At 37.8% G+C, this 25,900-nt stretch overlaps 1 protein-coding gene across 2 annotated transcripts in view; it reads right to left on the reverse strand.

Moving 5' to 3' along the window:
- Nucleotides 1-2,813: 2,813 nt before the first annotated feature.
- INTS4 (integrator complex subunit 4) overlaps nt 2,814-25,900 on the reverse strand; it is an 87,096-nt gene continuing 64,009 nt past the window's right edge. For both annotated transcript variants that reach the window (XM_031961516.1, XM_031961517.1), the window contains 5 exons: nt 20,938-20,997; nt 14,859-15,018; nt 13,347-13,490; nt 7,117-7,237; nt 2,814-3,293 (listed from right to left, as the gene is read on the reverse strand). In XM_031961516.1, the coding sequence (XP_031817376.1) occupies nt 3,115-3,293; nt 7,117-7,237; nt 13,347-13,490; nt 14,859-15,018; nt 20,938-20,997 (664 nt within the window). In that variant the 3' untranslated portion in view covers nt 2,814-3,114. The remainder of the gene's footprint in view (nt 3,294-7,116; nt 7,238-13,346; nt 13,491-14,858; nt 15,019-20,937; nt 20,998-25,900) is intronic.

Here is a 25,900-nt window from a genome sequence, read left to right on the forward strand (position 1 = left end):
AAGACAAGGCCTAATAGGTTCATGATTTAGACATAAAGGGTGATAATATAAGCAAATTAGGAGAATAAGGTATAGTTTACTTCTCAGAACTGTGGAGAAGGGAATTTATGGCCAAAGAAGAACTAGAGGACATTATGAAGTGCAAAGTAGATAATTTTGACGACAAAGTTTTGGCACAAACAAAACCAAAGCAGCCAAGATTAGAAGGTAAGGAGTAAACTGGGGGAAAAAAATTACAGCCAGTGTTTCTGATAAATACCTCATTTCTAAAATATAGAGAACTAAAATTTATAAGAATTCATGCCATTCCCCAACTGATGAATTATCAAAGAGTATGAACAGACAATTTTCAGAGGAAAAAAATTAAAATCCTTTCTAGTCATGAAAAAATGCTCTAAATTCCTATTGATTAGAGAAATGCAAATTAAGACAATTCTAAGGTAGCACTTCATATCTCTCAGATTGGCTAAGATGACAGGAAAAGATAATGATAAATATTGAAGGAGATGTGGGAAAACAGGGACACCAATACTTGTGTATTAGTGGAACTAAAGAGGTGGAGTTGTGAAATGATCCAACCTTTCTGGAGGGGAATTTGGAATTATGCCCAAAGGGCTATCTAACAATGAGCATACCCTTTGATCCAGCAGTGGCTTATATCCCAAAGAGATCATAAGGAGGAAAAGGACCCACATGTGCAAATGTGCTTGTAGCAGTTCCTTTTGGTGTTGCAAGGAAATGGAAACTGAGTGGATGCCCATCAGTTGGAGAATGGCTGAATAAGTTATGGTACATGAATTTTATGGAATATTATTGTTCTATAAGAAACGATCAGCAGGATGACTTCAGAAAAGCCTGGAAAGACTTACATGAACTGATGTGGAGTGAGTACAACTAGGAGAACGTATCACTGAAATAGCAAGATTATATAATGACCAATTATGACAGTTTTTTTCCTTTCTTGTGTTTTTTTTCTCTTTTAGTCCGATTTTTTTTTTTTATACAACATGACAAATATAGAAATGTTTAAAAGAATTGTACATATTTAACCTACAGATTGCTGCTGCCTTGGGGAGGGTGGGAAGTAAGGAGGAAAATTTGGAATACAAGTTTTCCTTTGATCATAACCTCCTGTCATTCTAGCCCTTTCAGTCCCAGAACTAATGCCCTGAGGCCCCAATCTTGACGGCCAGGCCCCATCCATGATTCTTCCTCTCCTTGGACATCTCACCCACCCCCATAATTCTGAAATTATGGTCAACTGAATTTTGCCATTGCTCCTGAAAGGAGTGCAACAGTTTATTTCCCTATGACCCTAACAGTCACCATTTTTGTAACTTGCAAGATCAAAGTGGCCCTCTCTTCTAAGGTAGGTTATCTCTCATGATAATTAAGCTCCCTGAGAATAGAGACTATTATTGTTTTTGTATTTAATCCCCAATGCTTTGCTCAGTGCAAGGCTGATAGGAAATACTAAATAAAGGCTTTTTCACTCTTTCCTCTTTCTTATTCCTTCTAAACCTATCGTTCAGTCTCATTAACCTGCAATTTCTCCACCCTTCAGTATTTTACCATGATGTCACTACCCAGGCTTCACTTTCTGCTCTTTCCAACCTCATCTCCTTAGCTAACCAGCTCAATTCCATACCATCTTCTTCCCTGAAATCCTGTGCTGGCAGATCCCACCTCTTCTTGTGAATTCTCCCCTTCTGGATGGACTTCCTTCATCCCAGCTCTAAGGGAACTCAATCTTTTTTCACTCTGATTCTTAGGCCCCTTCTCTCCCCTCCCAATAAAAGTAGCTCATCCTTTCCAGGTTCCCCATGAGCTGGATTAGGCATGATGTAAATAAACCTTGCCCCACTGTGGGGCAGCTACCTGGATAAACTCTAAGGCCTTCTGGAACTGGCACTCTCCCTGTAATTGAGCCCTCCTATGGACATCTCTAGATATTAGTGGAGCTTTTTGATGGCAGAGTTTGCTATCTTTTCTATTTTTACCTCCAGTACAACATACCCTTACACACTGTATGCACCTAAATGCTATTTCATTCACTCATAGTTCTATTGCTAAATCTCAAGTCTAGATTATTGCCACAGTCAATCTCTTATATTCTGGTGCTAACATTCAAGGCCTTTTTGCTGTTCCTCATAAACAATCCCTCGTTTTTTGACTTCATGCCTTTGGCTGATCCCCCAACAGAATGTAAGTCCTCACTTCCAACTCAGCATCCTTCATATACAATCCTCTGCACGAAAGCTTTCCTAACTACCGCTGCTGGTATATCTATTTTGTCAGACAGAGCACCTATGTAGAGGAATCCAAGTTCCCCAGTGCCTAGCACAGAGTTGGGGCAGGTCCCAGGAAGGCATCTACCCCCTGAATTTGTATTACTGAACAGTTATTGAAAGCACTTTAAATAACACCTTGGATATGGTTAATTTTTGATGTTTACCCTAACTGGACTGAAGATATAGACACAATTTGTTCTTTAACAGCTTTCTGCACACAGGGTAGTTGTTCCTCCAGATGCTCACCCAGAAACTCTAGGTGGCAAAAATTCAGTTACTGAGTGAAAAAACTCAAAGTTTCAGAAGCAAGACAGCAGAATAACCACTTCTTATTGGGGGAGGAGTTTGGCATGAAGATTTAAAAAAGGGTAGGGAAGGGGTTTGTGTTAAATATTTGAGGAAAATAAACATTTTCTAATGTGAATGCAAATTCGTAACAAATATAAAATTTTGCTTTTAAGACAAAAAGAGATGAAATTTTCTCAACATTTATTGTAATAATAATAAAAAAAGAAGCCTTGAAACTTTTTGGTTCTTTTAATGTAAAATTATTTACCCTGTGCTTTGAACTGGGAAAAACAAAGATCTTAGTGTACCAGCTGTTGGGGAAAGCTATGACAATGCAGCAACTTTTGGCTGTTGCTAATCCTTTTGAGTCCCATGGCATCCCTTGTCCATTCACTGTTGTGATGTGGCCCCAGAGTCACCCTATACTGAGCAAAAAGCAATCCAAGTGGCTGCTCCTCAATGACAGAATCAGGACATGGTCACCACTGTTCCCAGGATGCTGTGCTCCCCAGGAAGCCCTCACATAGGGCAGCAGTCAGCGACGAGCTGGCTTAGGCATGATGTAAACCTTGACAGGTTTGCTAAAGGGAATAGTCCCTTCAATACTGTTCTCTACCAGCGGCAGAGCTTCTGCGCCATCCAAACAAGCGGCTCTGGAGATCCGGGTGGACGAGTCATAGGCCAGCAGCAGCCGCACCTCAATCTGACATGGTTCTGAAAAGGAGAAGAGAGAGAGAGAGGTGTTCTTGGTGAATTTAAGGCCCTCCACACCACAATCCTTAACTGGGCAGCTTTGGGAACCTTGAATGAGAAGCCAAAACAAACAGCCTCAGACCAACTTCAGGAACAAATCTCCTTTCTGCAGCATGGCGGTGGCTGGGGTGTTTAACTCTTTGTGGGCCAGAGTGTCACCCGACCTTGCATGACCAAGTCAGAGCTTTCTGGACAGAAACTGGAGAGCTCAGCCGCTGTTTTCTCCAGCTCATTTTACAGATAAGCAATCTGAGGCAAATGGGGGAAAGTGACTTGCCCAGGATGATACAGCTAGGAAGGTCTGAGGCCTGACCTGAACTCCCTGCTTGCAGCCCCAGGGCTCACTCAGTCCACAGCCAGTTCTAGCTACCACCTAGCTTCTAGTCAATCAACATTTATTAAGTGCCTTCTATGTTCTAGGTGCAATGCTAAATTCAAAAAGAGGCAAAGGACTGTCTATGTTCTCCAGGAACTCACAATGTAAAGAGACAAAAAACAAATGAATATGTATAAACAAGTAATTTATGTAATGCAGGGGTCCTCAAACTACGGCCTGCGGGCCAGATGCGGCAGCTGAGGACAATTATCCCCCTCACCCAGGGCTATGAAGTCTCTTTCTTTAAAGGCCCACAAAACAAAGTTTTTGTTTTTACTATAGTCTGGCCCTCCAACAGTCTGAGGGACAGTGAACTGACTCCCTATTTAAAAAGTTTGAGAATCCCTGATATAATGCTTTCTTTAGTACCACTCAATGAGGAAAGCAGTCTAGATATCATTATCCCAGTTTTTTTCAGAGGCTTCAGAGAACTTAAATGATTTAAATTCCAGTCAAAGCTGGAATTTCAATCTAGGTCCAGAGACTCTCTTGGGCAAGGGCTCCTTTCTTCGCGCTATGCTCCCTTGGAATCTGGGGTATTTTACCTTCTTTAAGCCATGCTGCCCTCGGACAGTTTGAGAAAGCCTATGGGCTCCTCATCAGAATATTATTGTCAAATGCATGTAACAAAATACATAGAATTATAAAAAACCAACTATATTGATTTATAGACATCAAGCTATTTTTAAAAAGTCCACAGACCCCCAGCTTAAGAACCTTCACTTCGCTTTAAGTGGTGGGTTTTCTGTGATATTAGTACAGATCCTGGATCCTCACGGCTTAATAGCCCAAGTCTAGAAGCTAATCTCACAGATGGCATTGTGTCCCATGTTAACTTTGGGTTTGTGCACTTCAGTGGTCGGAAGACATGTTAACTGATAAAGAGAACAAAGAATAAGCCCCCAAAAAACAAATACAAAACTCTTTTTAAAATTATCTTTTATCTTTAAGCTAGAGGTACAAGTCACACTGATGATTTTTCATGTATCCCTGCTCTGTGAGTATTTTTCAAAGGCAGCTACATCATTCTGTGTAGTATGACCCTTAGGTCCCCAGATTTATTTATTAAATATGTAGAATAGTAGTGTTGAGCAGTCCTTGTAGAGCTTCAAGGTCTCAATATAAAGGTCAAAAAATAAGACATAAAAGAGAGACAGTGACTTTGTCAAGATTAGTGGAAAAACAGAGTAGAACTAAGGCCTCTTAACTTTCTATTATACTACATACTGCTCTCTATGCTTTAAATGTCTCTTCCACCAAAAATACTTGTGGCAATTAGAGGCTCCTTGAAAAGTAGTCGTTATGTCGAATGTAACCTACTAGGAAGCGGGCAATAGCTTCAAAGCTCCAAACTCAGGAGATCAGATTGAAGGCCCAGTACAATTATTGTTTCAATAAAAGCCACAATACTCCCTCTGCTTTCCACTCCTCCTCATGCTTCTTTTCCTCAACCACCAGAAGAAGTTGTTTCTACAGGACTGAGGAGGTACTAGCTGCTTTTTAACCAGACATCCTACACCTCAGGGAGGTTTTGGGAAAAGGGAAGGGACCCAATCTGGCACTGAGGAAAAGAAATCTATAGGCCACCCATCCTCGGCATACTAATGACCCTGGAAGCTTTATATGTTTTACTCTCCTGCACGTTCATCAATCTTTAGTATGCCTACCATTGTGTGTGTAAGTGTGCACAAGCACGCGCATGCGCACACACACACACACACACACACACGGATAGGAGAACAAAACATCTAGGCCTTCCAAAGCCTTCTGAGAGGATAATAACTCATCTGAGTTCTTTGAATCCTTTACTTGAGAAATGCACAAATCTCTTGGAGAACAATTCACTTAACCTTGCCAAATATAATAGTTGAGTCATCAACTCAGGGCAAATTAAGGGGAAAATGGGTTCTGATCTTTGTGAAAATTGCATCACCCACTCCATTCACCAAGGCAACTTTCCCCAAAAGAATCTCCCCTAGTCTCTTTTCCCAAGGAATTTTCATCCTTCCTGCCCTCAACTCTGCCCATCATGGCTCACTTCCCAACCTTGAGGAACTGTCCTTGTGAAGTCAGTGAGAGGCTGCTTTGCTGCCTTTAATGCTCTCTGGTTCTTCTGGCTGATCTTATCACCACAGTTATAAGGCAGATGATTCCCAAAGGCAATAGATATAGGAGGCAAAAAAAGCGTCTTCCAGGTAGGTACAGAGCGACAGGAAGAGTATGGGATAAGAAAGGATCTTTTACACAATGTTGAGTCTCAGTATTTTATTTAGGAAGGTTATTTTAAGGCTCACAGGAGAAATGAAGGAAAAAAGTACTTGGATTAGTACTGACTTGTGCTGCTAAAGGCACTGGTATAGCAAACTCCCAAGTGAATAAATTCCCTCTAGCAATTAAGAGTACAGAACACTGAGAAGTGACTTGCTCAGGGTTATATGGTCACGAAGTTGCAAGAAGGCAAGCTTGAACCCAGATAGGCCTGGTTTAAGATCAGCTCACACCCACTATCCCATGCTGCGTCTCTGCAGATAAATATTTGTTTTTATTTTCTTTCTACTATTAAACTTTCCTTCTATTATTACAAACAAAATGATCCCTTATGGTGGCAGACTTGTATTGGAGACAATACAAATATCTACTGGCTATTTTGAGAACATGAAATTCAGGCTCTGGCATAGAATGCTAAGCCTGGAGAAGAGAAAATGAGAAGGAACATATCTCACAATCTCTTTCTAACAGGCAGTTCTGAGAAGGAGGGCCTGTAGTTCTTCCAGCTGGCCCCACAGGGGAGTGAAGACAAAGAGTAGCTGGACAGGAGGACTGTATCACTGCAAGTGAGGGACAGGCACAAAGCTCTGGATCTGAACTGATGAGACCCAATCACTTATTAGCTTTTATCCTGAGCAAAGCCCCTTTTTTCCCCCTGGACCTCAATTAATCTCTAAAGGAGGCTGGGACTTCATCCTTATTTAAGGTTCCTTCTACCACTAAATCTTATGGTCCTCTGATTTGGACTTAAGAGAAGGAAGGACTGTGAACAATAAGAGCTCTCTAAAACTGAATGGGCTACACCTTGGCAGTAGAGAGTTCCTTGTCACTATTACTCAAGCAGTGTCTAGATGGTCATTTGTCAGGAATGTGGTAGATGACAACCCTGCCTTGGGGAGAGGTGAGACTCTGAGGGGGTCTGTGCTGTCACTTCCAGTTCTGAGACTGGGAAATTCAACCCTCAATTTCCCTACTGAGCAAAAAAGGCAAATCCTGGGAGAGGTAGGAAAGAGGATGAATTAGCTCCATCAGAAGATTTTCTTATTCTGGGGCTCCCCTATTTTCCCTTGCTTATCATCCCCCCACTCAAGAGTTTAGGGGCCCAAGAATGCACAGGAAGTCATACTTATTGTTTCTTACCTGTCCAGGCACCATGGGAGAGGTAAACTTGAGTTATCAGCCTATGTCTTCCAGGCCCAGGATTTCGGAAGTCCGAAGGTTTGGGATGGATTATCTGGGCCTGACCATCAGGATATAATACCTAAGTAGAGTAACAAATCAAGAATATAAGGAAACAAATACCACTTTTGCCATGGATGTACCTGTTTAGGATATTCTAATTTCATTTTCAAGGCTTAATGATACCATCCACATGGGTACTTTAGGAGTGGTAGTAATTAAAAAAAAAAAAAAATTAACCTGCTAATATCCCAACCTTTTGCTAATGAGGTTTGCACTCTATCAGGCTGGTCCCTGAGATGAGGGATATACCACTGTATGCATGACCAGGCCTTTACTCAAATAGTCATGACTCTGCTACTGAGATGGACTTTGAGAAACCAGATATTCAGGAAGAATCAGACAAACACAATTTATGTTTTGATTCATTAGAGGCAGTGTGAACAGCACAAAGGAAATGACATGGAATTAAACAAAAAAGATGAGACAGATGAAGAAAAGGAAGAAACTGGATGTGGGGTTAAGACAATTTTTCCAGCTTTGCAACTAACTTACTGCAGGACTTTGGGCAAACCAGCTAAGTTCTCTACATGTCTTTTAGGTTTCTCATTTGTAAAATGGGCATAATATATCTGCATCACCTTCCTTGGTTTTGCTGTGAGAAAGGTTCTCTGTCACCCGCCATAAAAGTGAAATGCCATTATTATTGTTATGATGTTGATGAGAAGCAGTGCAGCCCAGGGCATGGAGGTCCAGCCACGGAGTCAAGAAGCCCCAGGCTTAAGCTTCACCTCAGGCATATATTGGGCTAAGTGACGCCTGATCAAGTCCCTTCATCTTTCAGGGAACTCTTTCAAAATTTGAATTTGCAGAAGAGTTGCTAATCTGCATTGGTAGAGGGAGTTTCCCAAATCAATGAAATCACTGGCCTGGGCCAGAAGAAATTTTTATGCTTCAAAACTATGACAAGGTAAAAACAGACAGATCCAAACTGGTGAAGAGAAGTCAGAAAGTTGTCTGTGCTGCTCCCAGTTTCTCTCAGAAACATTAAATCAAACCTCTAAAAGAATTCTGGAATGACAGAATCCACAAAAAGAGGGGGAAAAACAATTTTCCAGCCCAAGTTAATTTAGGAAGGACTTCAGGAAAGGTCTGTCTCGCTTGGGTAAGAAAGGAGCACAGCACAGCATAAGTGGTGTCCAGGCAAGCAAGCAGGAGGTCCCCCAGCACTCAACACTCCGAGACCTGGCTCAGTGCTCCAGAGATCCCAGTGCAGCAAGCAAACGGCCAGCCCTGGAACCCAGAGCAGATTAGGGGTACCTAGGTCAGTAGTCAAGTGCTGCAGGCAAGCATCAGCTCCAAAAGCCCTGGTGTAGAAAATCAGTGACCAGACCCCCCTCATATCCCAGGAAGCAGAGCTCAACTTTGAAAAATGAGCAAAAAACAAAAAAGAGCCCTGACATAGAAGTTACTACAGTGACAGGGGACTAAGGACAATACTGTCAAAATGCTTACATGTGAAGCCTCAAAGGAGAATGTGAAAAAGTTCTCTTGCAAGAGCTCAAAAGGTATTTTCAAAATCAAGTAAAAGAGGAAGGAGAAAAAAAATTGAGAAAAGTAATGAGTTATGTAAGAAAATTTTGACGAAAGAGTCAACATCTTGGAAAAGGAAGCACAAAAATGGACTGAAGAAAACAATTTTAAGAACAGAATTGGCCAAATGAAAAAGGAAGTACAAAAACTAATTAAAGAAGCTAATGACTCTATGAAACCTAAAGAATGAAAAATAATAGAAGAAAATGTAAAATACCTCATTTAAAAAACGAGTGACCTAGAAACTAGACCTAGGAGAGATAGACTAACTGAAAGTCATGATCAAAAATGAGCCTGGACAGCACCTTTCTCAAAATTATCAAAATTGATATATAAGACCAGAGAATAAAATAGTCATTTAAAGAATCTACTGACCATCTCCTGGAAGAAAATCCCCAAATGAAAACTCCAAAGAACATTATAATCAAATTTCAGAATTATCAGTCAAGGAGAAAAAACTAAGTAGCCAGAAAGGAACAATTCAAATATCAGTGAGGCACAGTCAGAATTACACAGAACTTAGCAACTTCTATATCAAATGATTATAGGGCTCGGAATTTGATATTATGGGATGCAAAGGAGTTTGTATTATAACCAAGAATCAATTACCCAGCAAAATCAAGCATAATCTTTCTGGGGAAAAAGATGGACATTCACTGAAATAGATGACTTAAAAAATTTCCTGATAAAAAGATGGGAGCTGAACAGAAAATCAGATCTTCAAATATATAAGACACAAGAAAAGCATAAAAAAGTGAACAGAAAAGAAAAAAAAAACTAATATTTAATAAGGTTAAACTCTTTACATCTCTACATAGGCAGATGATATTTGTAACTTAAGAACTCTATCTCTACTAAGGCAGTAGGAAGCAATATATCCAGAGGGTGTGGGTATAAATTGACTTTGATGTGATGATTTTTTAAAAAAAAAAAAAAAGATTGTATTGGGAGAAGAGGAAAGGGAGAGGCAGAATGGGGTAAATTATATCATAGGAACAAGCAAGAAAGATTTATTACAGTACAGAGAAAGAAGGGATTGGGTGACCATTGTTTGAAACTCATTCTCATTTGGCTCAAAGAGGGAATAATATACACAACTCAACTGGGTAAAGAAATTTATCTTAACCTATAAGGAAGTAGGGAGAGAAAAGGAAAAAGAAAAGGGGGGGGAGGGGTTGATTGAGAGAGGTGGCAGTCAAAAGCAAAAGGGACAGGGTGAAACAAGAGAAACAGAAAAGTATATATAGGAAAAATAGGACAGAGGGAAATATGCAGTAATCATAACTGTAAAAAGGATGAAAACAGAAGTAAATAGCAGAGTGAATTAAGAAATGAATTCTACAATATGTTTACAAAAAACAAATCTGAAGCAGAGAAACACATGAAGAATAAAGATAAAAAGTTTCAGCTGAAATAAAAAACAAACAACAAAAAAACAAGGGGTAGCAATGCTGATCTCAGACAAAGCAAACAAAGCAAAAGCAAATAAATCTTTTTTTTTTTGCTTTAATTTGTATTTAATTATTTGTGAATTGGCACTTTTTTGGATATGTTTTTGGATAGCTCAGACTGTTTTTCCTTTGAGAACTACTTCTCAATAGGATTTTATTTTTAAAATATTTTCAACATTCATTTTTGTAATTTTTTGCTCTTCCCTTCTTTACCTTTTCCCCTCTCCAAAACAGCAAGAAATATATGTTATACATGCACAATCATTTTAAACATATTTCCATATCAGTCATGCTGTGAAAGAAAAATCAGAACAAAAGGGAAAAACCATGATAAATTGGTGAAAATATATGCTTTGATCCATATTCAGTCTCCATAGTTCTCTCTCTGGATGTGAAGGGTATCTTCCATCTCAAGTCTATTGAAATTGCCTTGATTCACTCTATTACTAAGTTGAGTCTATCATACTAAGTCTATCATAGTCTTTCATCACACAATCTTATGTAGAACTAGATAAACCTAATCATAAAATAAAGAAAGAGGTTAAGGAGATAAATAGAATTTTAGAAAAGTTACATATGATAGATCTCTGGAGAAAACTAAATGGGGATAGAAAGGAAAATATCTTTTTATCAGCAGAACATGAACTTACACAAAAACCTCACAATCAAATGCAGAAAGGCAGAAATATCAAATGCATCCTTTTCAAATCACAATACAACAAAAATTATATGTGATAAGGGGCTGTGGAAAGATAGATTAAAAATTAATTGGAAACTAAATAATCTATCTAATCCTAAAGAATGAATGGATCAAACTCTGAGATACCACTACACACCTGTCAGATTAGCTAGAATGACAGGGAAAGATAATGCGAAATGTTGGAGGGGATGTGGGAAAACTGGACACTAAAACATTGTTGGCAGAATCGTGAATACACCCAGCCATTCTGGAGAGCAATTTGGAACTATGTTCAAAAAGTTATCAAACTTTTGCAAGGGTATGTGCATACCCTTTGATCCAGAAATGTTACTAATAGGCTTATATTTCCAAAGAGAAGGGACCTGTATGTGCAAGAATGTTTGTGGAAGGTCTTTTTGTAGTGGCCAGAAACTGGAAACTGAGTGGATGCCCATCAATTGGAGAATGGCTGAATAAACTGTGGTATATGAATATTATGGAATATTATTGTTCTGTAAGAAATGACCAGCAGGATGAATACAGAGAGGCCTGGAGAGATTTACATGAACTGATGTTGAGTGAAATGAGCAGGACCAGGAGATCGTTATATACTTTAACAATAATACTATAGGACGATCAATTCAGATGGACATGGCCATCTTCAACAATGAGATGAACCAAATCAGTTCCAATAGAGCAGAAAAGCAAACTGATGTTCTAAGATTATATGAGGTATCTGAGACAGAATCCAAACCCAGATATCCTGCCTCCCAGGCCAGTGCTCATTCCACTCTGTTGTGCTGCCTCAGCATTTGTCTTTTACAACCATTTTTTTAATTGCTTCAGCAGAAATTAGGAAATGGCTGCATAAATTGTGGCATATGATTGTGATAGAATGTTATTGTGGTATAAGAAATAAAGAACAGAATGCTCTCAGAAAAACTAGGAAGACTTATATGAACCAATTCAAAGTGAATCGAGTGGAACCAGGACAACATTGTACATAGTAATAGTGTTCTTGTACAATGATCAACTGTGAATGATTTGGCTATTCTCAGCAATGCAATGATCAAAGACAATTCTGAAAGATGCATGACAAAAAACGCTAATCACCTCCAGAGAGAGTTGACAGAGTTTGAAGACAGATCAAAGCATACTTTTTAAACTTTATTTTTTTGTGTGTCTGTATTTGGTCTATGTTCTCTTTAGCAACATAGCTAATAAGGAAATACGTTTTGCACAACTGCATATATATAAAATCTATATCAAAGTGCTTACCTTCTTAAGAAGGATAGAAAGAAGGGAAGAAAGGAATTTAGAACTCAAAAATTACTTCAAAAATATTAAAAATTGCTTTTACATATAATTGAGAAAAAAGATAAAATAAAAACATTATTAAAAAGAAAAAGCAGCAGAAGTGGTATTTTTTTCTTTGCGACAAAAGTGTTTTTTCAAAAGGGATAAACATTTTTTAACCTTATATAAGGTTTTTGGGAAGCATCCACAGTGAGTTTTTTCTTCTTACTATGTTCATTTGTGAATTTCCAGAGGCTTCTAAAACAGTAACTCTTTGACTTACTCATATATATACTTCTGCACTAATCATCTACTTAGACCTTAGCAATCCTCAAAAAACAGGGGATACATATTTTGAACAGCAAATATAAAAACTGTGCTGCAAAGGTTTCACCCCATCCCAGAATGCCTCCTGGCCACATTCACATTCATCACCTGTCTTTTCTAACTACCTTTGCTATTACTTTATTAAATATGTGAACAACCATTTAGAATCATCTCCAAAAATTATGCATGAAAATTAACCAAGGCAAGGCTTGCATTCATCTGCCCAGACTTCCTTCTCACCATGTTTCCTTCGTGATATATTCATGTTTAGTTAATTGGAATACTCATATAGAAGAAATTTCATGATTGTTGGAAAATTGTGAATGTTTTCTCTCTCCCTGAAATTACTATGTCCGTATACCATGGATATTTTCCATGTATTTCTCTGTATACACACTGCTTTCCACTGTAGGATGTTAAGTTCTCTGAGAAAAGGGACTATTTCATTTTTGTCTTGGCATCTATAGTGCTCAGCATATAGTAGATGCTCAAAAAAGATTTCATGAATTGAATAGCTATATTTTTTTAAAAAAAATTTTTTATCAGTATAAATGTCTTTAAAATATTAAGTATAGAGACTTAAAATCATCTCAGAATTTGTTTCCTAGAATGGAATATACCTAACTAAAAAATTTCTAAAGAATTATGAATATACAAAATTGGTTCTATAAACTCTAGTTTTCAGACAGGTAATAATGCATTCTGAATCATACTTATCCTTTTCTCTATGAACAGACTCATTACAAGACTAAATCATTCATGTCCCAAGTAGCATTTTGACTAAAACTGAGTTACCCCAAACACACCCAGATTATTAGTTTTGCAAACACTTCACATGGACAGACCTGTACTTTGACAATTGTCTGAGGATCCTGCACATGCTCTAGAGTCGCATCAACATCCAGCGCCACTACCAACCCAGAGGTGAATCTCAAAGGGTTGTCTGACTCGCCAGCTGGCTCAATAATTGTGGCGGTTGCTCTGTGGATCTGCAGGGCAAAGCAGCACATGGTGATGGAGGGCACAGATTGACCTTGGTTAGTAAAAGATGGCAGAGGAGACACAAGAACAAGGGTCTGTATTTGGGGCCTGTCTGCCTAGTTTAATGAAATATTCCATTCCAACTCTTACAAACAGTTTATAGGCAAAGCCTAACTCAACACAATAAGACTCCACTAGAGAGTTTTGGGAGCCAAGTAGCATTTGAGTCATATTTTCCTACCATTTTATAAATAAGGAAGTTGTGACCCAGAGGCAAGTCTTATGGTCTTAGATACTATATGACAAAATCGAGATTTGAAACAGTTCTTGTGCCTCAAAGTCCAGTCCTTTTACTATTCTTCCATGTTGTTGTGAGTTTTAGGTCAATGTGGGCAGCACTGAAATGTCTGGAAATCTCTGGCTCACTAGTTCCTATTATTATCAAACATTTCATCTGTATGCACTTACCCTCCTCCCCCCCCCCCCCCCCCCCCTTCTAGTTCCCGTCTCCCAAATCCTACTAACTCATAACACAAGACACTACTTTCTAAAGCCCCATTCTGATCATGTCGCTCTCCTCCTCCAAACTTTTGGTGCTTCCTCAAGACTTACAGGATGAATTCAAAGTTGTGAGCTGAGAATTCAGGGAGCTGGCCCAGCCTGACATCCCTCCTACTACAATGCACCATGTATACCAGGCTCAGGGGTAGATATCTCCACTGACATCTATGCTCTCTCTCTTGTTCCTAATGTTTCCTTTACCACCATCCCATTTCTCCTTACCCAGTTTATGCTTATTCTTTAAGCCCAAATCCAATGCTCCATATTCCACAAAGCCTTTCCTAATTCCCCCAGCCCATAATGAGCTCTTTCATTCATGGTTTTTTGTCTATACTGCTCTTTTTTTTATTTTTTGCTGAGGCAATTGGGATTAAGTGACTTGCCCAGGGTCACACAACTAGGAAGTGTTAAGCGTCTGACATCAGATTTGAGGATGTACTTTTTTTTTAAAATAACTTTTTATTGACAGAACCCATGCCAGGGTAATTTTTACAACATTATCCCTTGCACTCACTTCTGTTCTGATTTTTCCTCTCCCTCCCTCCACCCCCTCCCCCAGATGGCAAGCAATCCTATACATGTTAAATAGGCTACAGAATAGAGGATATACTTCTTTTAAAGGCATGTCAATATTATAGTTTGTGCTGTGGTTATTCATGCTCATGTTTTCTCTCCCTCATATAAGCTGAGAGCTCCTCATGGGCGGGACTATGACTGCCTGTCTGTCTCTATCTTCCTCCTCCCAAGCACAAGCCTTACACACAGATATGCAGCTCATATCCACCAAATTCTTGACCATGCACATGGAAACTGACCTGTTCTGGCAGAGGGAGGTGTAGAAAAGTACTCTGTCGAAGTGTAGCCTGCAGAATTTTTACTACTTCTGAAGGCTTGGATGTCATCAGTCGAGGCATGAGGTCTAGAAGTTTGTCCACAAAGCTGTCTTGCAAGTGAGGCAACTCAGTGATGAAACATCTGATTGGGAAGTTACACATGAAAATAATTAACACAATATTCATAGAATCACCTATATCTTCTTAATGTTAGGATAGTAACTACTTCTTTCTATGCAAAAGATAAGTACTAACACAGTCCCTGTCAACCTTGTTTGATTCTTACAACAATATTGTAAGAAAGATGATACAAATGTTATTTTACTTATATTACAGGGGCTGAAACCAGCCTCAGAAAAGTAACTAAAGTAATAGCTTCAATTCTAATTCTCTGTGTTTTTGCTACTACATCATACTACTAATTAGATCACCTAAACCCAGTTGTTTATTCTGAGTACTCTAAAAACTATTTAAAATTGTCACAGAAATATAGAAATTCCAAACTTACAGATTTCTATATGCAAAAAATAAGTATTACAGTGAACTAAGATAATTTCAAAAGACATGGGATAGAAAATGCCATCTGCGTCCAGAGAGAGACCTATGGAGACTAAATGTGGATCGAAACAGTATTTTATTATTATTTTTTGGTTTGTCTGCCTTTTCTCATGGTTATTCCCTTTTGATCTTATTTTTCTTGCACAACAGAACAAATATGGGACTATATTTACAAGGATTGTACATGTATAACATTTTGCTTGCTTGCTATCTTGGGAAGGAGGGAAGAAAGGGAGGACGTAATAATTTAAACACAAAATCTTACAAAAATAAATGCTGAAAATTATCTTTACAAGTAGTATTTGGAAAAATATTATTGAGGAAAAAAAGGCATTAATTCCATAATTGGTCCAAATAAATGAGTTTCTAGGAATTTTTGAACTGAAATACAGCATGGCATAGCATTATTAGAAGTTGCAATCATTCACTAAAATGGAGACAAAGAATGAGTTCTGGAAACTTGTGTCAGACAGGAAGAAGTCAGCTGTGGCATATTGTAAATATCAAATTTCGAACATAAAGACTTTGACTCTTGGCCCTGCCCTAACCAAATCTACTTGATTAAATCACAGTTTCTTGTAGTGGGTATAATATTTATGTTGCCAACTTCACTAACTTATTGTAAGGCATTAAGGAGATAATGTATGTTAGTGTTGCATTTAATATTTAGGATAGATCTTTAATGTAACTGGCAAAGGAAACTCCCAGTGAAGAAATTCTTCCACCTATGAATCAGGTTAGCATTTAGTCTTTTTTTTTGTTGTTGTTGTTTTAATAACTTCATTGTGGTATGAAGTTGTTGTTCAATCATTTTTTAAAGCTTTTTATTTCCAAAATATATGCACAGATAATTTGATAACATTGACTCTTGCATAGCCTTGTATTTCAGATTTTCTCTTCCTCCCTACCCCCTCCCCTAGATGGCAAGCAATTCAATGCATATTAAACATGTTAAAATATATTAAATCTAACATGTATAAACATATTTATACAATTCTCTTGCTGCACAAGAGAAATCAGATCAAAATAGTAAATGAGAAAGAAAACAAAATGCAAGCTAATAACAATAAAAAGAGTGACAATGTTATGTTGTGATCCACATTCAGTTCCCATAGTACTCTCTCAGGTATTGATGGTTCTCTCCATCACAAGATCATTGGAACTGGCCTCAATCATCTCATTGTTGGAAAGAGTCATGTTCATCAGAATTGATCATGGTGTATAATATTCCTGTTGCTATGAACAATGATCTGTTGTTTCTGTGCACTTCATTCAACATCAGTTCATGTAAGTCTCTCCAGGCCTCTCTGAAATCATCCTGCTGGTTGTTTCTTCCAGAACAATAATATTCCATAACATTCATATACCATAACTTGTTCAGCCATTCTCCAACTGATGGGCATCCATTCAGCTTCCAGTTTCTTGCCACTACAAAAAAGGTTGCCACAAACATTTTTGCACATGTGGATCCCTTCCCTTTCTGTAAGATCTCTCTGGGATATAAGCCCAGTAGAAACACTGATGGATCAAAGGGTAGCATTTAGTCTTGAGGAGATCCTCAGAGCACAAAGAAATGATGCTCCCAGAGTTACAGCCAATGGTGGAAGTAGGATTTGAATTCAGGTCTCCCTGACCCCAAGGCCAGCTCTTCAAGTGCTACCTATATGATGCCTTTCCAAGCATCAGATAATTTAAGATATTACTAAACTTGGAGATGGTGACAAGCATCAAGGGAAGGAATGGAAACCATGGTACTCTGAAGGAACTTACAAGAGTCCCAGGACAACAGCATATATGTGACAGAAGGTCAGAGCTGGGATTGTGAAGACTGTGTGGGCAGGCCTTGATGCAGGGTTTTGCAGAGAGCAGGCACTTAACCTGGATGTCCTTGCTTAGGCCCTCTGAGACACTGTGAGTCCCCCATTTCTATTTGACAAGGGGTCTTCCTTTTTGGTCTCAGACACAACACTTCCTAGTTGTATGACCCTGGGCAAGTCACTTAACCCCAACTGCCTCAGCAAAAAATAAATAAAAAATCAAAAAACCTTGAGTGAAAGAGCTCATTGTGGGCTGGAGGAATTAGGAAAGGCTTTGTGGAATATGGAATATGGAATAATTAGGATTCAGGATCCTAATCTTCCCATATCACCTACTGATTCTGTGGGATTGCTAGTCACTTCTTCCTGTAAATCCTCAATAAAGGAAACTTGCAGCATGTGGAAAGCTGCCTCTAAGTCTTTGAGCATTTCCAGAATACTAATGGAATCCAATTGGTCTGCAACCAATCAAGTGTCTTGATGCCCTGTTTCTTCATCAGCTTTTCATGGTAAGACATATTCTTGCTGATGGTTCAAAGCACATTTCCTAGGCATTAAAAAATATTGCTGGTAATATGTGGCAACCTTATGTCTACCATGTACCTTTATACTGATCTTGGAGAAAACAGTCATTTTTATTTTTAAGACATTATAGTGTTTTTTTGATTTGCTGCCCTATAGCATCAAAAAGAGATCATACTGTAAGAAAGGCTTTGGGAAAAATGAACATTTTGGCACCACTTTAATACTTCATAATTTCACAAATAAAATTCACCCTGATGTTTGCAATTCAATTTTAGGTCCACCTTACTGTCCATCTATAGATCTATCCTATTTGTCCAAAATGAATTCATCTCTGTCTACCCATTTATCTGACAGCCACAAATTATTAAAAGACTAATCAAACAGGATGCCTATTATCTATCTGTGCATCATGTATAGGAAATATGCATTTTTCATTCACTTTGCTCTTCCTATGTACTTAGATTCTCTGCTGTTTTCCCTGAGGAAATCTGTAACGTTCAATATAATCAGCAGAAAGTTATTTATGGATGGGATATTTAGAGAAAATTGGTTTCAATAGAAAATCTTATTGTTTGGATCCTGCACCGAATATAATAGCATAATATCAGAAGACAGGTTTCAGATATCATCATTTAGAGACCAAGGAAACATGACCCTGGAAGATCATAGGTAGTCAGTGGCATGATAGAGCACCAGCAAATGCTTGGGTCATAACCTGAATTTATGGCAATTCTCATTGTCCTGTCTATTGCCATCTGTGAAGGCTCATCCAACTTTAACAGATAAATAATTGAGAGATATCTTAAGAAATTATAAATACTAAGCTCTATTCTATAGTCAAATGTAAGCAATACTGGCAGTGTCTATAAAATCATCAGCAGTGTGACTTTGAAGATGTGTTCTGCTGTTCCTTTCCAAGCTTTTCATCAAGGATGCAGAGATCATTCTCAATAATTTTATACAAATGAGAGATCAAGTGTGACTCAGGAGTAAATGTTGGTCTTCCTCTTGTAGAAGTATCCATCTGTGATCTTCGTCTTCTTTTGAATTCCCTGGAGTAGAGCTCTTTGAGTTATGCTGACAACCATCCAAATGATGCTTTAAACTGGGTCTCCAGCTTGGGTTTTCTTCTAGGCCCTTCTGGTCAGGATCAGCTGCTCTTTCTTGACCATATCTTAGGGACTACCTTCCTCATTCAATATACTGAATACCTCAGGGGTAGGATCCAAATGTAAAGGTTTTAGCATAGCTAATAAAAATAGGTCAGTAATAACAACACAGGAAGGCCTGTCCCAGTTTCCTTCTCTTAGCTGGCTTAGTTGGATTTCATACTGAGCTACCTACAAGATCACTTCTTCAATGAGCCTCTGCTGTTTTGGGGTAATACTGCTCATACTCTTTTATAATCTTTTTCTGTAACCTTCTGCAGATGAGCCTGTACTTTACATTTGGGGTGCCTTGGGGTAGAGACTGTGTATAGGGAAAGATATGAGATACCTAGTTTTGAGATGTGGGCTTCTTAGGAGCATGGTTCCTCTTCTGGCTGAGGAAGAAGACATACATTTTCTACTTTACTTCTTGGGAATTCTGTAATCCCCAATGTCTACTGCACATATGCTAAAACCATACTTCCTTTTATAGCAGGAAATAAGCTTGACAAAGCACTAGCATTCTAGGTGGAAGAGTTAAAATTACAAGATTCAACTTGTTCCTTCTGTGGAGACCAACATGCTAGTGGAAGTGGGGAAAATGTTCCCCTGCCCCCACCATCTTAATAGTAATTTATCTTTTCCAATTACATGTAAAGATAGTTTTCAACATCCGTTTTGTAAGATTTTGAGTTCCAAATTTTCTCCCCCACCCTCCAAGACATCAAGCAATTTGATATAGGTTATATTTGTACAATCATGTTAAACATATTCCCACATTATTCTTTTGTGAAAGAAGAATCAGAACAAAAAGAAAAAACAAGAGAGAAAAAACAAGTGAAAATAGTATGCTTCAATTTGCATTCAACTCCATTATTCTTTGGATATAGTCAACATTTTCCATCATGAGTCTTTTAGATTCGTTTTGAATCACTGTTTTATTGAGAAGAAATAAGTCTACCATAGTTGATCATCACATCATACTGAATCATATGTGCAATATTCTCCTGAGTCTGCTCTCTTCATTCAGTATCAGTTCATATTTTCTTTCCAAGTTTTTCTGAAATCCATCAGCTCATCATTTCTCATAGCAAAATGGTATCCATTATCACATGATATTCATATTATTCAATATTTATTACTCAATAATTATTCATAGTATTATTACCAATGGTATTTACATATTACAATTTGTTCAGCCATTCCCCAATTGATTGATTGGCAATCCCTCAATTTCCAATTCTTATAAAATAGGCTGCTATAAATATTTTTATACATGTGGGTTCCTCTTTTAATGATCTCTTTGGGATACGGACTCAGTGATGCCATTTTTGGATCAAAGGATATGTACAATTGGACAGTCTTTTGGGCATAGTTCTAAATTGCTCTCCAGAATGGTTGGATCAGTTCACAACTCCACCAACAATGCATTACAATTCTGATGGGAAAATATTTTGAGTAGCACCATGCCCATAATGCCACAACTTGCCAAAAGAGTCGTCTACTAACTTGGGATGGTTAGCTAGCCCAGGGGGGAAAGTGGTAGGCCTGCAGTCAAGAAGATATGTGTTTCAAACCCTGCTTCAGACATTTACTAGCTGTTTGACCTGCAAGTCACTTAACCTATGTCTGTCTCAGCATCTGTAAAATGGAAAGAATAATAGTAACTACTTCCTAGAATTACTATAAGGATCAAATGAAATAAAATATGAAGTACTTTGCAAATCTTAAGCACCACATACATGTTAGCTATTACTATAATTATTTTTATTTTCTGGGTAGAAATCATAGACTGTGGTCATGAGCCCTTCCACAATGGCTGGATTGTAATGGATAACCTTAGAACCCAAGCAGGTGATTGTGCAGAAATCATTACTGATAGCACTTTGATTCAAATCTCCCCTCCATCCCTCCTAACTATGTGATCAAGTCACTTCAGTTAATTTTAGTATACTATCTGTAAAATAAGAGGTGACCGCAGTATACTTAGGAAACAAAATATGAAGTGCTTACCTCTGAAATAAATCCACTTCTTGCAAAAATTTTTCACACATTCCAAAAAGGGGCTCCATTCTATAAGGGAGAAAAACAAGATGACAATACAAATGAATTAATAAAGCTTTTCTCTATGCTAATACCGTATCAGATACAAACCTAAGGGGCTCATGTTCTCTTGGAGGAGACAACATACATGGAAGGTTTTGGCTTTAAGAAAGACAAAAAGGTTCCAAAGTCCTTAGGGTACAGTAACAAAACAGATGGCAATGCATCTTTGTTAATATTATTTTCCCCTATGAAATGATACCAATTTCTGATGTTAACCTATTTGACATGTTACAGAGTTTGGTGGCAAGAGTTTGCTTTCAAATCTAAAAAAGCAAAATCTGTCTTTTCTATGTGAAATCTGCAAAGTGAGAAGACTCAAGAGCCAAACTGTACAGTAATGAACATATTTACACTACAAAAATAATTTCTAATAAAGAGACTCAGGAGAATCCTTAAATAATGAATGTATATCTGGGTTTCTCAGTTAAATTTACATATAAGGTATGTGTCTAACTAGTCCATTACCAATTAAAAACTATTATCAAGTGAGTATTAAAAATAATAAACAATAAAAATAACTAGTTTTTTATTAAACATATATTTTTAGATTTCTTTTTTATAATAGCTTTTTATTTTTCAAAATACATGCAAGGATAGTTTTCAACATTCATCCTTCCAAAACCTTATGTTCCAAAACTTTCTCCCTTTCCCCTTCTCCCCTAGACAGCAAGTAATCCAATAGGGGTTAAGCATGCGAACGTCTTCTAAACATATTTCCACATTTTTCCTGCTATACAAGGAAAAATCAGATCAAAAAGGAGAAAAAAATGATAAAGAAAAAAGCAACCAACCAACCAAACAACCATAATAACAAAAAATAATAAATTAAAAAAAAAAGATGAAAATACTATGTTGTGATTCACATTCAGGTCCCACAGTCTTTTCTCTGGATGCAGATTACTCTCTCAATCACAAATCTATTGGGATTGGCCAGAATCATTTCACTCAATAAACTAAACTTGTTAAAAAAAAAAAAAAACTACTTATTATTAAAGTTTAATGTATAAAATATTAACAATACTGTTTCAGCCAATACTTTTTAAGTCCCCAATAGAATCTGTTTATATTCATTCGCATTTACTTTTACTCATATGACCACAGGGCATATTTTCATTATTTATATTTATATCTTTCCAGATGTCCAGTTCTCCTATTTATTGATCTTTGTTGTTCTACAAAAATGATGTACTCATCTCTACTAGCTGCTATTTCTTACGTGAAACATTTGTAATCAACACCTTTTCTCTTTCTATCTCAAATTTATTTTTTATCCTATAGGACACTTGTAAATGTTGTCAAGATTTGGTATAGTAGAAAGATTCCAAAAAACAGAGATGAGGTGACTTTTTTAGTTTCTTCAGTTTTGTCTTTAAACATATTCCCCAAATCTCTTACCCTTAAAAAACTTTTACTAAGCTCCACTGTCCCTTGCAGTCCCATCAAATATCTAATGCTATCTAAACTCATTGCTATCACTCCTTCCACGCTCACTCATTTCTCATTTCCTAGCAGCCTAGATTCCTAATTCTTCACTTGATTCAAATTGCACTTCCAAAAGTTCCTGTAGGATGCCAAATTTGATGGTCTTTGCAGTTCTCATCCTTTTAACCCCCTTTATTGCACTTAACACTAGTGATAATTCTCCCTTTCCTAGAGACTCTCTCCCTGCTGGGCTTTAGTGATCCTATTCTCCTCTACTCATTCCATCTGATCACTTCTTCACAGACTCTTTTGCTTATGTATCATCTTTCAGATTATGCTTCTGCCCCTGCACCCCACTTCTGCATGTTCCTCAAGGTTCCATGCTACATCCCCCACTCTTCTCTTTCTATATTGCTTCTCTTGGCAACTTAATTAACCCACAAGGGTTCCACTATCATGTCTATGTGAACAACACATCTATATATTCACTGCCAGTCTCTACCAAACTGTGATGCTGTATCACCAATTAGTCCAGTTACAACTGGCTGTCCTGAAAATACCTCAAACTCAGTATTTCTAAAACATTTTGTCCTTCTCTCACACCCTCCATCCCCAATTTCAAACTTCCTTATTTTTGCAAAAGTTATCACCATTCTGATCCCATCCTAAATAGGGCATTACTTTGAAATATCCCCTAACTCTCATTTCATATATCCAATCAGTTGCCAAATTTCACCATTTCTGCCTCCACAACATTCTGTCCATTTCCATAAGCACCACCTTTTATTTCTCACACAGGAAGCTCCCACTCTATTTTGTGCCTTCTGGCTAGAAAGGCACAAAACTTCTAGGCCAGGCTTTATTCCCTATGCCTGGAAACCACTTTCTCCTCACTTCTGCCTCACAAAATCCCTTTCTTCCTTCAACACAAAGCTAGGATCACTTCCTACATGAAGTAACATGTCTGCATCAACAACTTGTCAATCAATATATGTTTAAGTGCCTACTATGTGCTAGGCAATGTGCTAAGTAAGCACAGGGGATACAAAAAGGAGATGAAAGACTAAATGATTTTAAGGGTCTCAATCTTAATAAGGGAAACAAAAGCAAACAAACATGGACAAAAGTTATATGAAGAATAAATAGGAACTACGTAACAAATGGAAAGTATTATGGCTTAGGGAAAGTTTCCTGAAGAAGATGTGATTTTAGTTAGGACTTAAAGGAAGCCAAGGAAAACAGCACTCAAAACAAGAGGCATTACAAGCACAGGGTAACAAGCAGAAAAAATGCCCAGAGTTAAGAGATGGAATGTCCTGTTCATGGAACAGCAAAGAGGCCAGTGGTACTGGATTGAAAAATATCTGACAGGGAGACTAGAAAGATAGGATGAGGTCAGGTTATAAAGAACTTTGATCATCAAACAGAAAATTTTCTATTTGATCCTGGGGATGGAGAAGTGATGTGGTCTGACTTGTGTTTTAGGAAAATCACTTCGGTGGCTGAATGGAGAGTGAGCTGGAGTAGGGAGAGATTTGGACACAGGCAGACCCACCAGCAGGCGGTAGGAATAGTCTAGACATTTACTGATGCACCACAATGGTAGCAGTGTTGGAGGTGCCCTCAAACGATGTTGCAGTAGGCCTTGGCAAGAGATTAGAAGGATGGGTGAAAGGTGGTATGAACCTGAGGGACAAGGAAGATAGTCTTGCACTTGAAAGAAAAAGGAAAGTCAGAGATTTTGAGGTAAAGGTACTGTATTCAGTTAAACCTTGAGTTTAAGAGCCTTCTTGCAAAGGATGATACCCTGAGCTCTGCAAATAAGGCATTCATGGCCAGACACCTGTATCTCCTGCTTACTGCATGGCTACACCTCCTATTTAAAGAAGAAACTAGCAGATCTGGTATACTGTCTGTTAGTCCTTTGGTATCTGAATGGCTTCTTTCTGCTTGCTTGCAGTAGTTTTTCTGTGAAGTAGAAGCTCTGGATTTAGGCTATGACATTCCTGGGATTTTTCTAGTTCTAATACACCTGGAAAGCTTTCACATGTGACATATGAAATATAATGTACATGAGTTTATTTTCTTTTAAATCATGGTTTTCAGTGAGTCCAGTGATTCTTAAATTTTCTCTCCTTGACCTCTTTTTGAGGTTATTTGTTTTATATGTCAGATATTTTAATTTTCTTTTACTTTTTCAATCTCTTGATTTTTTTTCTCTAATATGACTTGCTGTCTGATGAAGCCAACTGATTTCTTTTTGGTCTATTCTACATTTTGGAGAGTCCATTTTGTAAGGTTTTACCATTTTCTCTTTTAAGTTATTTACTCTTTCAATTCTTTCCGCAAAAGGATTACTTAATTTTAACTTCTTTTTTTTTCCTAGCTATTTATGTAATCTTTGTGAAAAACTCACTTTCCCCCTTGAGTCTCTTGTTTGCAGTTGTTACACAGTCACTTGCTTCTTTTGGGAAAATCCCTACATCTACAATAATTTTTCATTAATAGTTGATGTCTTGTTTAATCTATCTTTCTCTTTCTCTTTAGTTCCAGAATTGGAGTTTTATATACTCAGGCCAGACTTTATTCACTACTAGTCCTTGGTCCTGCACTGATCTTTTCTTCCCAAGATTAGGTCCCCCTGGATCTTTTGATGTTCAGGATCTTCTGTGGCATCTCAGGACAGAGTTCTAGGTAGATCTATAGGCATTTGGGCTTGGGCTATTCTGATTTGAATACTATTAGGCAGCTACAGTCACTGTCCCTCCATAGGGCTAAGGTGGCTAGATTATTCTAACCTGCTGGGGAATGAGTTTAGGCGGAGGTATCTTCTAGATAAATGTCTTTGGTTTGTCCTCTGTGACAATGTTAGTATCTCAATGTTACTATCTCTGTGCTGGCTTTGTTAGTGGCTCCATTTCCTATTGTGTGGACTTGGAGATGACTGTATTCTGAGGCAGAAGAATTACCAACTGTAGCTTCTCATTCATCATTTAATCTGGGGGAATTTTTAGGGTTTTGTTAGGAGTTATGTGGGAGTAAGGCTGTCTTTGTGAATATTCACTTTGATTACTTTTAAGCCCTTGCTTATGTGCAAATTAGATGGGAGTTTGGTTTCCACAGTTACAAAAATTAAATTGGAGAGGTGCAGAGAGAATAGAAATGTGAGGCTAAAACCTAGGAAATGGAGGCTGGGACTCAGAATAAGAAAACAAAATTAATAAAAGGAAAATGTAATCGAGGTGGGGGAATCAGACTTGAAACCAGAGAGAAAAAATTAGAGGTGGATATTTAAAATAAAAAATACACTGTAAAATATAATTAAATTAGAGGTAGGGATTTGGAAGGAAGGTATGATGATCAAAGAACCACTTAAGATTCTTGTGGGGGAGTCAGACTTTTCAGACAGGCTATAACTTTTATATTACTCAGACAATAGAGAAATCAA

The sequence above is a fragment of the Sarcophilus harrisii genome, chromosome 3 (genome assembly GCF_902635505.1).
Source record: "Sarcophilus harrisii chromosome 3, mSarHar1.11, whole genome shotgun sequence".
NCBI classification, from domain to species: Eukaryota; Metazoa; Chordata; class Mammalia; order Dasyuromorphia; family Dasyuridae; genus Sarcophilus; species Sarcophilus harrisii.